Here is a 12934-nt window from a genome sequence, read left to right on the forward strand (position 1 = left end):
GTTAAACTTTCTGTAAATAAAAACAAATAATACGCTCTTCTTTTAGGAAATTTTCCTTATAATAGAGCACTCTGCTGGAATCCTTTTCTCAAGAAAAAAATAACTAAGTTTATTTATATATATATATATATATATATATAATATATATATAATATAATATATATATATATATATATATATATATATATATATATATATATATATATATATATAAAGTAAAAATTTGAAATTAGATTCTGTAACTTAATAATTTACAAGTAAATTTATTATTCGGCAAAGAATACAAAAATTTAAAGTTTAATTTAATATAAACTCTGTAAATTAGAATTTACAACAATTTATTATTCGACGGATTATTTTTACTTATATGTTCAAAGCTGTTGTTTTTAGTATAACATATGTATAAAACAGATATGTCTAAACATGTAATTAAGGAGTATTATAAGGTTCATGCAAAGATGGAAAAATGAGAAACGTTATTTTTAATGTGACAAACATGAAGCTGTAGTGTACAACGCGTATTTACATGTGAGATAATGATGGTGTTTTAATCATAAGTAAAAAAAAAACAAAAAACAAAAAAAACAGGGATTATAAAGACTTTCCCCTTGGAAAAAAACAAATTTTCATCAAAGGTTGCCAATGGTAAATTCTTTTACAACTTGTGGAGGTATAAAACCTTATAGCCTTTAAGCTTAAAGCGGGCCACTGTCCCGTGAAACCTACTTTACGAAAGATCAGTTGCCTATAACTATAAAGTTATTTCCTCAGATCTAAAAATAGCTTTTTCGCCGATGTTTATTTGTTAATAACAGTAAAATAACGTACTTCTCTACATTTTTTTTAATTATTTAGTCCGGTTCAGCCAATCTATATAATAAAAATTTTAAACCATTCAATGATAAATAATATGCCACGTAGCTATAATTATTATTAATTTGCATATATGTTTGCTTTGAACAGTCCCGAAATGCATAGATACATACAAGGTACCAGAAAGTTGTGTAAAGTGGGCAGAAAATAACCAGTGCAAAGTAAACCCTCAATTTATGCTTATATATTGCCGGAAATCGTGCAACAAGTGCAGCGTAGGTGAGTAATACTTCGTTTCATATACATATTATATATATATATATATATATATATATATATATATATATATATATATATATATATATATATATATATATATATAATATGTTCTCAAAATGCATGATTTATTTAAAACCAAACAATGAAGTGTATTGTATGGATTATTCGGACTATTTTTTGGCTATTTGGGTCCTATTCTCACAAATTTTCGGCCGATTTAGTCTCCGATTTCCTTCAAGTGCAGCTTGTCAAACTCGGAAATCTTTACGTCGAACTTGGAATAAAACAGTTCAGATTCTATCATATCTATTTTGATTAAATAAAATTACTATTTGCAAATCATTCGCGTATTCCATTTGTCTTCTGTTCACTTCGACTGAGCTTAAATATCTGGATGCTATTTGTAAGATATTCACAGTGAGAAACTATTTTCTACTACGATTGGAAATAATTTTCCTGTCTTCCCCCGTTTGTCGAATATCAAACAGAATTTCCATGACCAGAGTTTCTGTCCAAGAATTTCTTAACCATAGAACATATTACATCGGGACTGCTTTCATATGGGCTACAACTTGGTCGTTTGAAAATGCAATGTCAAGCAACACTTGTTATAGACGACCCTCATAAATCGTAAAAGATTGTTTATTTTATTCATTGTCCTCAATTGTTTTATAATATTCATAATTCAATTATCACTCTATCCATTCCATTAACCCCTATCCACGAGTTGCTTTTAGTCTTAATAAATGCTAAGTCATTTGTAGATATGAATATTTCCCACGGATATCTCAAATAGCAATTTCTTTTATTGATTTGATAATAATTCAGCTTGAAATATCATATATGGGTTGATATGCCACAAAGTCAATAAACCAAGGCAATTAATGAATGGTTCACAAAGAAGTCAAATGTGCGTCAGCATTAAATAACATGTGACAGTCACATGGTTCTGATGTACTATTTTCTATTCATGTAAACAGATTAAATTAAGCACTTCGTCCAATAAAATGGCTTGGCGTATGAATACAGTTCTTCAAAGCGCTCATCAGATATTTTACGCTTCGAACCAGTTGGACAGTGTGTGTGTGTGTGTGTGTGTGTGTGTGTGTGTGTGTGTGTGTGTGTGTGTGTGTGTGTGTGTGTGTGTGTGTGTGTGTGTGTGTGTAAGAGAGTGGGAGAGAGAGAATTATTTTCTTGGAGATCATTCTATGTTATACGGCATCCCGGTTCTCGTTAGATCACCTAAGTTAAGCAGTAGAAAATTCGGAATACCAAGCGCTGTATGTAGGAAGACGACGTAACCCCTCCCTATGTGCCGTAAAAACACGAAGCCATCCTCTATTTAAGAGATTAAGTCTTAAAGGATTAACTCTTTTTTTTCTTCATTACAGGAACTTGTATTAACTTATATGAAGACGCAAGCTGCTTGCGTTGGGCAAACGATGGTCAATGTACAAGAAATAAAGAATATATGCGAGAACACTGCCGAAAAGCTTGTGGGTTCTGCAGCAAAGAAGAACAGGATAAAACTGATAGCCCAACCACTGAACTCACAACGACGCCAACCACAAGTGAGTTCAAAGATTTATTAATACAATACTTTGTGCGTGCGCGCGTGTGTGTGTGTTGATGTGTGTGTGTGTTGTGTGTGTTGATATATGTGTGTGTTGGTATACGTGTGCGTTGGTGTGTGTGTTTTGATGTGTGTGTCTGTGTATGTGTGTTAGTGCGTGTTTGTGTGTGTGCATTTGTGTGTGTTTAAAATAGTTTTCGTTACTCCAAACAATCTGGTGTTATCAAATCAGGATGTCTGAAGATTTCGGCTTCCTGACATATATATTGATGTTCTCTTTTTTTTTCTTTTCCCTTTGCAAAACTTAATCATGTTTTGTAAATTCTAAAACAAAAGCAATGATTTTCTCTTACAAAACAACCAAAGAAAGCACCATAAATAAATATTCGAAGATATAAAAAAAAATGTTGAAGCATAAAAGCTTTTACGAAAATGACCTGGTTCGGCGCTATATAATCAAAACAGGTTTGATATGATGTAAAACAAAGCAGCCACTCCAAATAATGCACATTTCCACAGAAGCGTGTTGGATAACTATCTTTTATACTAATGCAGAAATTGTGAACTTTTAAGTAAATGATAAAAAAAAAATGCAGACTAAACAGATACATGCATATACATATACATACACACGCACATACAAATATACATATACAATATATCCACATTTATCTGTTCAGAAAAAATAATAACTGCACCAGAATTTGGAATCAGTGTAAATCAATAAAACCATCATCTGCATTAATAGTCCATTATATAAACATTTAAATAATCCTGTATGTATTTACACCTAAAATAAACTCATGAATACGCACGCGCACACACACACACACACACACACACACACACACACACACACACACACACACACACACACACACACACACACACACACACACAAACGCACGCACGCACGCACGCACGCACGCACGCGCGGGCGTGAATTTATATTTAACGTTAAATTGAATTAAAAAAAAATTTAATGCAGTAATATTTTAAGTTATAAATTTATTATAGTTTTACTAGAATAGCTTGTCTTTTTCTTTTCCAGTTTTAATAACTAGTCCTTTTACTTTTCTAAGCTTAATCTTAACCATATTACTTTTCATGCTCACATTATATATATATAAATATGTAAATATATATATATAAATATATATAACTATATATATATATATATATATATATATATATATATATATATATATATATATATATATATATATATATATATATGGAGCGGGTTTGCGCAGAGCCAACTTTACTATCTCGTCTTAACCAGCCTAATTTAGCGGCAGTACAAAATCGAGACTGATGAAATGCAAGAGCTGCCGGAAATGTCAATTTTTTTTTTTCCTTCATACTGCGCCTGTATGGTCACCCATTTGATAATGGCCAAACTTAACATTTGTTAACTAAGGTGTTCTATTCTAACGAGAACCTATATCTCAACGTCATTACGCTGTACATACATACATACATACATACATACATACATACATACATACATACATACATACAGAACGGTTTTTCGATGTTTCTTTTAACATTTATTTTTCAATTCAGGCGCTGGTAAATGTCGCAATGAGCATGGTACATACGAATGTGACCAGTGGTCAAAATATGGACATTGTAATTTCAATCCTGAATGGATGCATAAAAATTGTCGGAAGTCATGTGGCCTGTGTACTGATGACAGTCAAACGGTCGAACCAACAACTGCACCACCTCCAAGTAAGTACATATCGTAATATTGAAGAATATCCCCAGCTCGCGGGCGTAATGCTTCAAAGAAAGAAATAACGGGAACGCAGAAAATCTGTTTATACGGAACGGCTATCGAGTCTCTAACTAACTGCACGCTGCTTTATTTACATTTATATACTTCTAAGGGAAGGTAACTTTTTTAGAGTTATTTCCCTTTGGCCAAGACCTTACATCTTTCTCCCTCTTGATAAGATGCATTGCCGCATTTATTTATTTTCTTAGTTCATTATGAAGTCTTTCAGTTTAGTGAAGATCACATTCATCACAGAAAAATCGAGGAAGTTACTTTTTATTTAATTTTTTTTTACCTCTTCTGGCCTCATTATTTTTTTTCTTTAAAGTCACTATTTTCTATATAAACTTTCAGTTCATTTCATGTGGAGATAAGCAATTCAGACTTAAGGAGTTCGATCTCTGCAAAGGAATATTCCTGTTCTTGCTTTAATTGCGAAATTATTTCATTTTCTTCACTTAATTTTTTCAAATCATTTTGATGTTGAGAAATATTCAAACCTTAGCAAATTGGCTTTTATCTGAGTCACTGTTTGTTGAGCTTGAGACCGTTCTTGAAGCAAATCATTTTTATCTGCTTTAATATCATTATGCTGTTTCAGCATCTCTTCTTTATCACTTGACATCTTCTCTTTCTCTTTAAGAGCCTCTTGCAGCTGAGTCGTTAATGATTCTTTCTCTCTGTAAGCACTTTGGTATTCATTCTTAAGCCGAGTCAATTCTAACTAAAAGTAACTCAGTTCTTCTGCTAGGGTTTCTTTATCCCCAACTAAACGACGCACTTGCTTCTCAAGTTTTTCTTTTTCAAACGTCAGTTTCCTATTTTCTTTTTCAAACGTCAGTTTCCTATTTTCTTTTTCAAACGTCAGTTTCCTATACATTAGTCAAATGGAATGAAAAATCGAAGCTTATCATACCTAGTGCTTCGGCAGAATGGGCACTAAGTAGATTCTGCAGCCAAATAAGGGACTTTCCCCTGTATATCACAAATATTTTGGCTTTGCAGGACTTGAGCCGAAATTTTATGATGGCATTAATAAACCCTTGGATAGGCAATGCTTGCCTGGACCTGTATGCGAATATTTTTTAAACCATCGTACACACGCCCAGAAATTATATTGACACTAGCACCAGTGTCTAAAACAAAATTTACCGGGAAATTGTTTACAAGAGCAGTGACTTTTAGTGTTTTAGGAGGCATCGGGACTTTCATTGAGAACACGGATTCATCACTAGAGTTAGAAGGAGATACAGGAGAATGGGTGAGACGAATTTCTCTTACCGTCTTGGCGTTGCACACTCTCGCAAAATGGCATTTTGTGGCATCTTTTACATTCCTTTCCTCGGGCTGGGTAAGTCGGGCGTGTTGAAAAGTACCCACAATAGTGGCAGGTCTGCTTTCCGCCATCTTTTTTTCATCACGTGTCGAAGTGTCATGACGTTGGTCGCCATTTTTTTCACCACGTGTCCAAGTGTCATGGCGCCTGTTTTGCTGCCGATATTTATGGCGGTTATTTTGAATGTTACGGCGTTTGTAGTCCTCGGTGTTGTTGGGCGTATTTAATTCCTTCCATTCCATGTCTATTGCACGCGTATGAGCTAATTCAATTGATCTGGCCTCGTTCAGGACGTTTTAGTGTGGAATTGCCTCTTAAAGCTTTTCTTCTAATTTTAGAAGACAGACATGATTGTATAATTTGGGCTAGAATTTCATTGTCGGTGTTTGCAAAATCGCATGTGGAAGTCAAGGTTCGTAGTCTCATGTGGTATTGGTCTGGATTTTCATCTGTGTTTTGCATGGCTTGTCAAAATTTTAAAATTTCGTAGGTGTTCTTCTGAGGTCGCGACTTTTTTTATTACTTCGTATTCGTTTAATGTTCTCGAGCCATCTTCTGCTATATTGACTGCACCCAATCCTTTTTGTTTATCTGTAAAATTGTAGAAAATGTCATATACTTCATTTCCTGCGTAATGTAGAAGTATTGCCTTGCGTTTTTTTGTCATTATTTATGTCTAAAGCAACGAATAGGTTCTCAAGTTTGTCTATCCATTTTTCTCAACGAATGCTAATCAGCGTGCACACTAAATGATGGAAAAATAGGTAATCCGCCGTTCGCATTTTTTTTTTATTTGGCGCCATGTGCTTATCGTAAACTAACATTTTGTTTTTCAAAAAAAAAAAAAAAAGTAATAGATCTCCGAGTGTTCGTGGATTTGGGGGTTTTAAGTTCTAAATATCCGATCTTATCTTCGTCGCCAGATGTGATGTTGAAGGATATCCCCGACTCGCAGGTGTAATGCTTCAAAGAAGTAACAAGAACGCAGAAAATCTGTTTATATGGAACGGCTGTCGCGAGTCTCTGACTGCACACTGCTTTATTTACATTTATAGACTTCCAAGACGAAGTAACTCTTTTGGGAGTTATTTTCCCTTTGGTCAAGACATTACGCATATTTATACCGTAAAATGTCCTTCATGCTTAAATTAGCGCAATTATGTTCAGTAGCCAGGGAGCTTATAAGTGTTTACCATTGTAATATTAGCAGCAATAGCAGTAGCAGTTTTTTCCTCCACTTTCTGACACATTCGCCATTCCAAGTATTTCCAAGTTGAATTTTGTCCAATAATATCGACTTGCTTGTATATATAAGTAACTAACTGCCAATACGAAATGCTTTATTATCATAATAGAAAGAAAATATGCGCACGAGACGCATATATATATATATATATATATATATATATATATATATCGATTACATCATATAAAAAAATACCAACAATTACTTTTATACCTACGGTACTATTGTTTCATGCATACGTAATTATCAGTGTAGAATTAAAAAAAATTACTGCCAGGCGAGAGATTCGAACCCAGTCACAAACTAACTCTTGATCCTGTAGGTCAGTATTCTACCTCTACGTCATCAGAAAATGACACGCAAATCGAGGGAAATTAAGTATCTACAAATGCCAAATCAGCAGAGGCATAAACAGTAAACAGTCAGGCGTATTTAAGGATAGGAAATCGATGTATTATATTAGCCCTTGCGCTTGGACTGCCCGCTTTTTTTGTAATTCCTTAAAAACAATTCAACTTTATTTTCTTTTAACGTTTACATTATTTAAATAAATATTAAAAATTGTTTATATGCTAGTGTTTTTGCTTACGTAATCGTCAGTGAAAGAAGTGATAATTACTGCCAGTTGGGGAACTCGAACCCTGTCACAAGTTCATGCCAGTATTAAATAATTCATTAAATACAGAAAAAAATGTGGAGATAACAAGAAGCTTTGCACCACTCTTATGTCCCATTAGAACGTTTGAAACTAAGACACAATAAAGAATGACTTATATACATACAAATAAATATATGCTCATAGCTATATATATAAAATATATTTTAGTATTACTTTCTATTTATAAAAAACTTTTAGTTATATACATGCATACATGTTGTAACATCTCAGAATTCTCTAACATCCGATACCATTTCTCTCCATGAAGTGCATGTTCGTAGCTCCACTGGCCAGATTCCATTTCTATAATCATCTCACTAAGTATACATGTATGATAGATATTTCCCTTTGTGACCAATCGGATTACTAGACGCTGGGTAGTAACGGTAGAAGTTTCTACTCTTAATTCTTGCAATTACACCAGAACGTAATCAATGGTATAAACAAGGCACAAAAAAACCTTCTCGACAACCTCAGTAACTTCAATCCGGATATACTTTCTCCATATCTGAGTTTTGATCTATCTTCATCGTCTTACACAGTTTGGTTATCCTCTCTTAAACAGGCCTCTTCAGTCTCTGACAGACTATGGATACCCACGTAGGGGTGCCTGCGCGTGATTTTTTTTTTTTTTGTGGCAGGAGGTGCGCAAACTCCAACCACATCTCTCCTGGGTCGCCATTGTTAAATACCAGTAGCAATTGAAGTGAAGTACAGGACGACTGGAAACAAATGCTAAGTTAAGTGGAGAGCACATACAGCGCCTAGAATTCCCAAATGGTCACCCATCTAATACTAACCAGGCTCAACGCTGCTTAACTTCGGTGATCTGATGATAACCCGTGTGTAAGCGTGATTATATCCTCTCTTAAATTACCAGTAATTTCATTACAGGTCTTGTATACCCAATCTTTACCGGTATCACAAAAATTGTGTCTGACTGATATCGCACATATATGTATACATACATATACATGCATATATATATATATATATATATATATATATATATATATATATATATATATATGTGTGTGTGTGTGTGTACAAAATGTATAAAAAATGCTGGTGTAAAGTTCAATTAACTTGAAAAGTGGTGTTTTAATGCAAGCAATGGACATAACTTTCGCATCTATTGATTTACATTATCGACAACTATTATCAAAATTAGTTTTAAGCTCATTGTAAATTCAATAACATAAAATAATTTCTTTGTAATTAAACGATATTCATTAGTACCGTAACTAAGAGGTTTATCATGACCTTAATACAATTTATTCCTTGTGTTTTCAGCTGGTTGTGTGGATGATGATGCTAATTGCGCAACTTGGGCCAAAAATGGGAAAATGTGCACTTCAAACGCAGGTTATATGCTGATTTATTGTAAAAAGTCGTGCAAGTCTTGCAACGGTAAGTTATACAGCGTACATATAACTTTATAAAACGCAGTTATTTTTGCAATATAACAAGATCTACTGCCAGTTCCGATATTAGTGTTTTATATCCAGTGTGATGTAGTGGAAATAATACTTGTCATTAATAAAATCTACTTAACAAAGACACGCACTTGGCCAGAAAAAAAACGAAACGCGACTGATTGACACAGTTGTTTAACACAAAAACTCAACACTTCAGAAAATAAAATATCTGATGATTGATTCAAAAACGCCATCAATAGTTATATGCAAAATTACCTGCAGACAGGAATACCCCGATCCTAAATAAACGCTCTAGGACTAATTTATTTATTGCGGACTATTATCCTCATCTTTCTTAGTTGTTGTTTCACAACGTTTCGGCCAACTATTCCTCTGGCCTTCGCCAGGTGGTAACCGCGACAGGATAGGGACTCCGAATCTCCTAACTGTATTCTCAGCAATTACTGCCATCCATAGTTGTCATATCACCACGTTTTTTGCCAAGTAAGCCTCTGGCCGGCTTTGAGTAGGATTGAAACCGCTATCCTCAGACAATAATGAATTCCATTAAAAATAATATAAATGCATCATGGCTTTATTGACTGAGACAGCGAAATCTTATAATGGGCATCCAAAATCTTTATATAAACTATCACAACTAGAGATCGAGAGAATCAACGGGCTATCGAGTTTAACAGATCAATCTCCGTCAGTTTTTGTTGTCATTATCTTAAGCATAGCGGAATATATAACACTAAGGCATACGTTAGGAAACTAGGCTTATGTATTATTTACACTAGCGGATGCTTTCTTCATCAATCGGTATAATTTACTGTTAATAAGACATATACAGATTGCAAAACATTGAATTGAACAATACCTTCTCGTTCAATAGATTCCATTTAGCCGGTTCTTGGTTCTCCTGTTTGGAATATCGCACCTGGATCTTAAACTTCTCCGAAGAAAAAGACCAACACATAAATCATCACTAAAATGATATTTACATTTCTTTATTCCCGGCAGTGTCTTTCTTCTCGAAGTTGCACGCACTGTTCTTATTCACATTTCTAGATTGTTCGATTCAATCCGTCTCCTCGTCGTTCGGAGAAATCAACTTCTCTTGCCAGCTCCAAAAACCCAACTCCTCTAACTTAATCTCCACGTCTCATTCTAAGATCCACGTCATCTTAAGTGATCTCTACGGCAGACTACGTCAAACTGCTAGAGGTCAGACCTATTTCTGTAAAAATTATCTTTCTAGTTTGTATTTATGTAAGCATTTATTTCAACTAGAATTTAATTTCAAACAATCAATTTATCTTAGGCTAGCAAGGTTATCTGGTATCGTCCGTTATTTCTTGTGCTGCATTTAATCATAACGCTGAAATTATTGTACGTCTATATTATTATATTATTATATTATTATTATTGATGCCAAAAAGGATGAGGTGAAATTAACGTGGTGTCATAAGCTTCAAGCCTGGACAATTGATGTTTTATTTTGGGGTTGTCTATATTTATAGACAATCTCTCGTTATTTTCAGCTCTATTTGATTCGCGGAATATATCCTGAGAAAAATACTTAATTCGTGAGTGCATGTATATATATATATATATATATATATATATATATATATATATATATATATATAACTTTTTAAGGGTACAAAACTTATATAGCGCTTTAAAAATAATACACAGAAAAAAACCCTCGAGACCCCTTTCGCCAACAAACTTATCAGGAGTTAATCGTTGGTTAACACTGATACACAAAATCGAATTGTCACGAAAGAGAAATTCTCAGAGATATACGAGTAAAAAACCGATTGGGAATTCGTGTAAAATAATATATAAACAATTATATTAAAGGTATGTGCAAATAAGATTGAGAGGGTATGAGTAGCATTAATTGGGTGGGAAGAGGTATGTAAAATTACATTGATTGAAATAATTTCCTATAATTATATAGTCTTTAACAGTATCGGGATACACTCGGCAGTTTTCGGAAATCCACGAGGATTTCTGTGCACACCTGCTCCAAGCATGTTTATCCAACTTCGAGAAAACGATTGATTTTCTTCTATGTATCCTTTATGTATTCTATTTTTTTCTCCCTGTCTTCTTTTCTCTCTTCTAACAAAGAAGTCTTTCTTCCCAACCAAACCTTTTCAAACGAATTTGAAAGCCCACTTTATCTTCATCCCTTCTCTCCTTTTCTGCTTTTTATTATATATATATATATATATATATATATATATATATATATATATGTTAGTGTTGAAACGAGTAATCGGAATCATAAATCGGAAAAATCGGAACATTTTGGGGAATCGGTATCGGAATCGGTATCGGAATTGGAAAAATTGGTTCCTATTTTTCGATGCCAAAATGATTTTTAAATTGTCTTGTTGTATTTGATATTGTTTAAAGCAAAATGTTCCATTGTATGATAAAATAATGATATTTATTGATTTTAAAATACCAGTAAAGATAAAACCGATATATCATCCTCCACAAGTGTATTTTTAGTTTAAGAAAATATCTGCAGAATTAACATGTGTTTTTGTGAAAATCGGAGAAAATAACAAATTCTATATATACTGCATTGACACATCGGATCTCGTTAGATAAAAAAAGTTAAGCAACATTGACCTTTGCCGGTAGTAGATGGGCGACCATTTAGAAATACCAAGCGCTATATGCAGGATGACGTCAACCCTTCCGGTAGCTTTTGTATTTCACCTCGCCTCTAGCTGTCTTAACCCTGTCCTGTCGCTCGATCAGGCTGGTAGAAACAAAAAAAAAAAAGCAAACCAGCTTCAATTAAAACAAACTCCAAGCGTGAGTCCTCCATCATGCCTAGGATGATTAGATGGTCTTCGTCGTTCCGATGGAGGGTAGCTTTTTTCTTCCTCTTTCTCTTAAACTCCCATTTAAACTTGATTTTTTTTGTAATGTTATTGTTGTGGAGTACAAATCACCCCTATTTGAGAACTAAGTGGGATCAACCAGTCTTATAATACCACTGGTTTCAGAGACTAGATGGAGACATTCATACCATGTTTAGCCGCATGCTACGAACACGTTCCTCTCATACCACTTTAGTGGCTCCTGTATTCTTTATGATAAATACATATTATATATATATATACTTTACACTACTTGTGGTTTCTTTCATTTGTGACCCCTAGCACGGGTCTACAACAGTTATTATTATTAATAATAATAATAATAATAATAATAATAATAATAGTTTCTGCTGATGAATATTTTGAAGTAACTTAATACGACCTAATTTGATATTTTACTTGTATTTTCAGGTTGCAAAGATGAGTCTCCATTTTGTCCTGTCTGGGCTAACGGAAAACAATGTGAACAGAACCCTGGATATATGTTACGGTCTTGCCAAAAATCGTGCAACGCTTGCCAGAAGAAACGGTACTAAATAATAAATGAAAACATATCAACAGTGAACAACATTAAATGCGGCAGATCATCTAACTTTATCATAACTAGAATTGTTTCCTTTCTTTCTATCCCATAGATATTTCGAATAAAATTTTCTATTCGAATATAAGTATTAACAATACAACGTTTATTTAAATAGCTCGATAGTGCAATACTAGAGCTTTTAATATTATATCGCTCAACTATGAAGTTCAGTTTATTGATTATATAAGCAAACAACTGTTTCGGCAAATACTTATCGTTATATAACAACACTCATAATTTTTGTATATTTTTAGCACTGATAAGTGCCCACGCTGAAGTGAAATTAAAACAGATATACAAAGAATTATATAAATAGAAGTACGAGTCGAAACAATTGTT

General features: G+C 33.6%; 1 protein-coding gene across 1 annotated transcript in view; it reads left to right on the forward strand.

Annotated features, from left to right (window-relative positions):
• Positions 1-12675, forward strand: part of LOC145291291 (uncharacterized) — a 75125-nt gene extending 62450 nt beyond the window's left edge. Inside the window, exons 14-18 of the mRNA XM_080136957.1 lie at positions 964-1092; positions 2484-2663; positions 4232-4399; positions 8979-9095; positions 12424-12675. Coding sequence (XP_079993083.1) covers positions 964-1092; positions 2484-2663; positions 4232-4399; positions 8979-9095; positions 12424-12548 — 719 coding nt within the window. The 3' untranslated portion in view covers positions 12549-12675. The remainder of the gene's footprint in view (positions 1-963; positions 1093-2483; positions 2664-4231; positions 4400-8978; positions 9096-12423) is intronic.
• The last annotated feature ends 259 nt before the right edge of the window (positions 12676-12934 follow it).

Source organism: Euprymna scolopes, chromosome 12, assembly GCF_053919585.1.
Source record: "Euprymna scolopes isolate OS-2025 chromosome 12, ASM5391958v1, whole genome shotgun sequence".
NCBI classification, from domain to species: Eukaryota; Metazoa; Mollusca; class Cephalopoda; order Sepiida; family Sepiolidae; genus Euprymna; species Euprymna scolopes.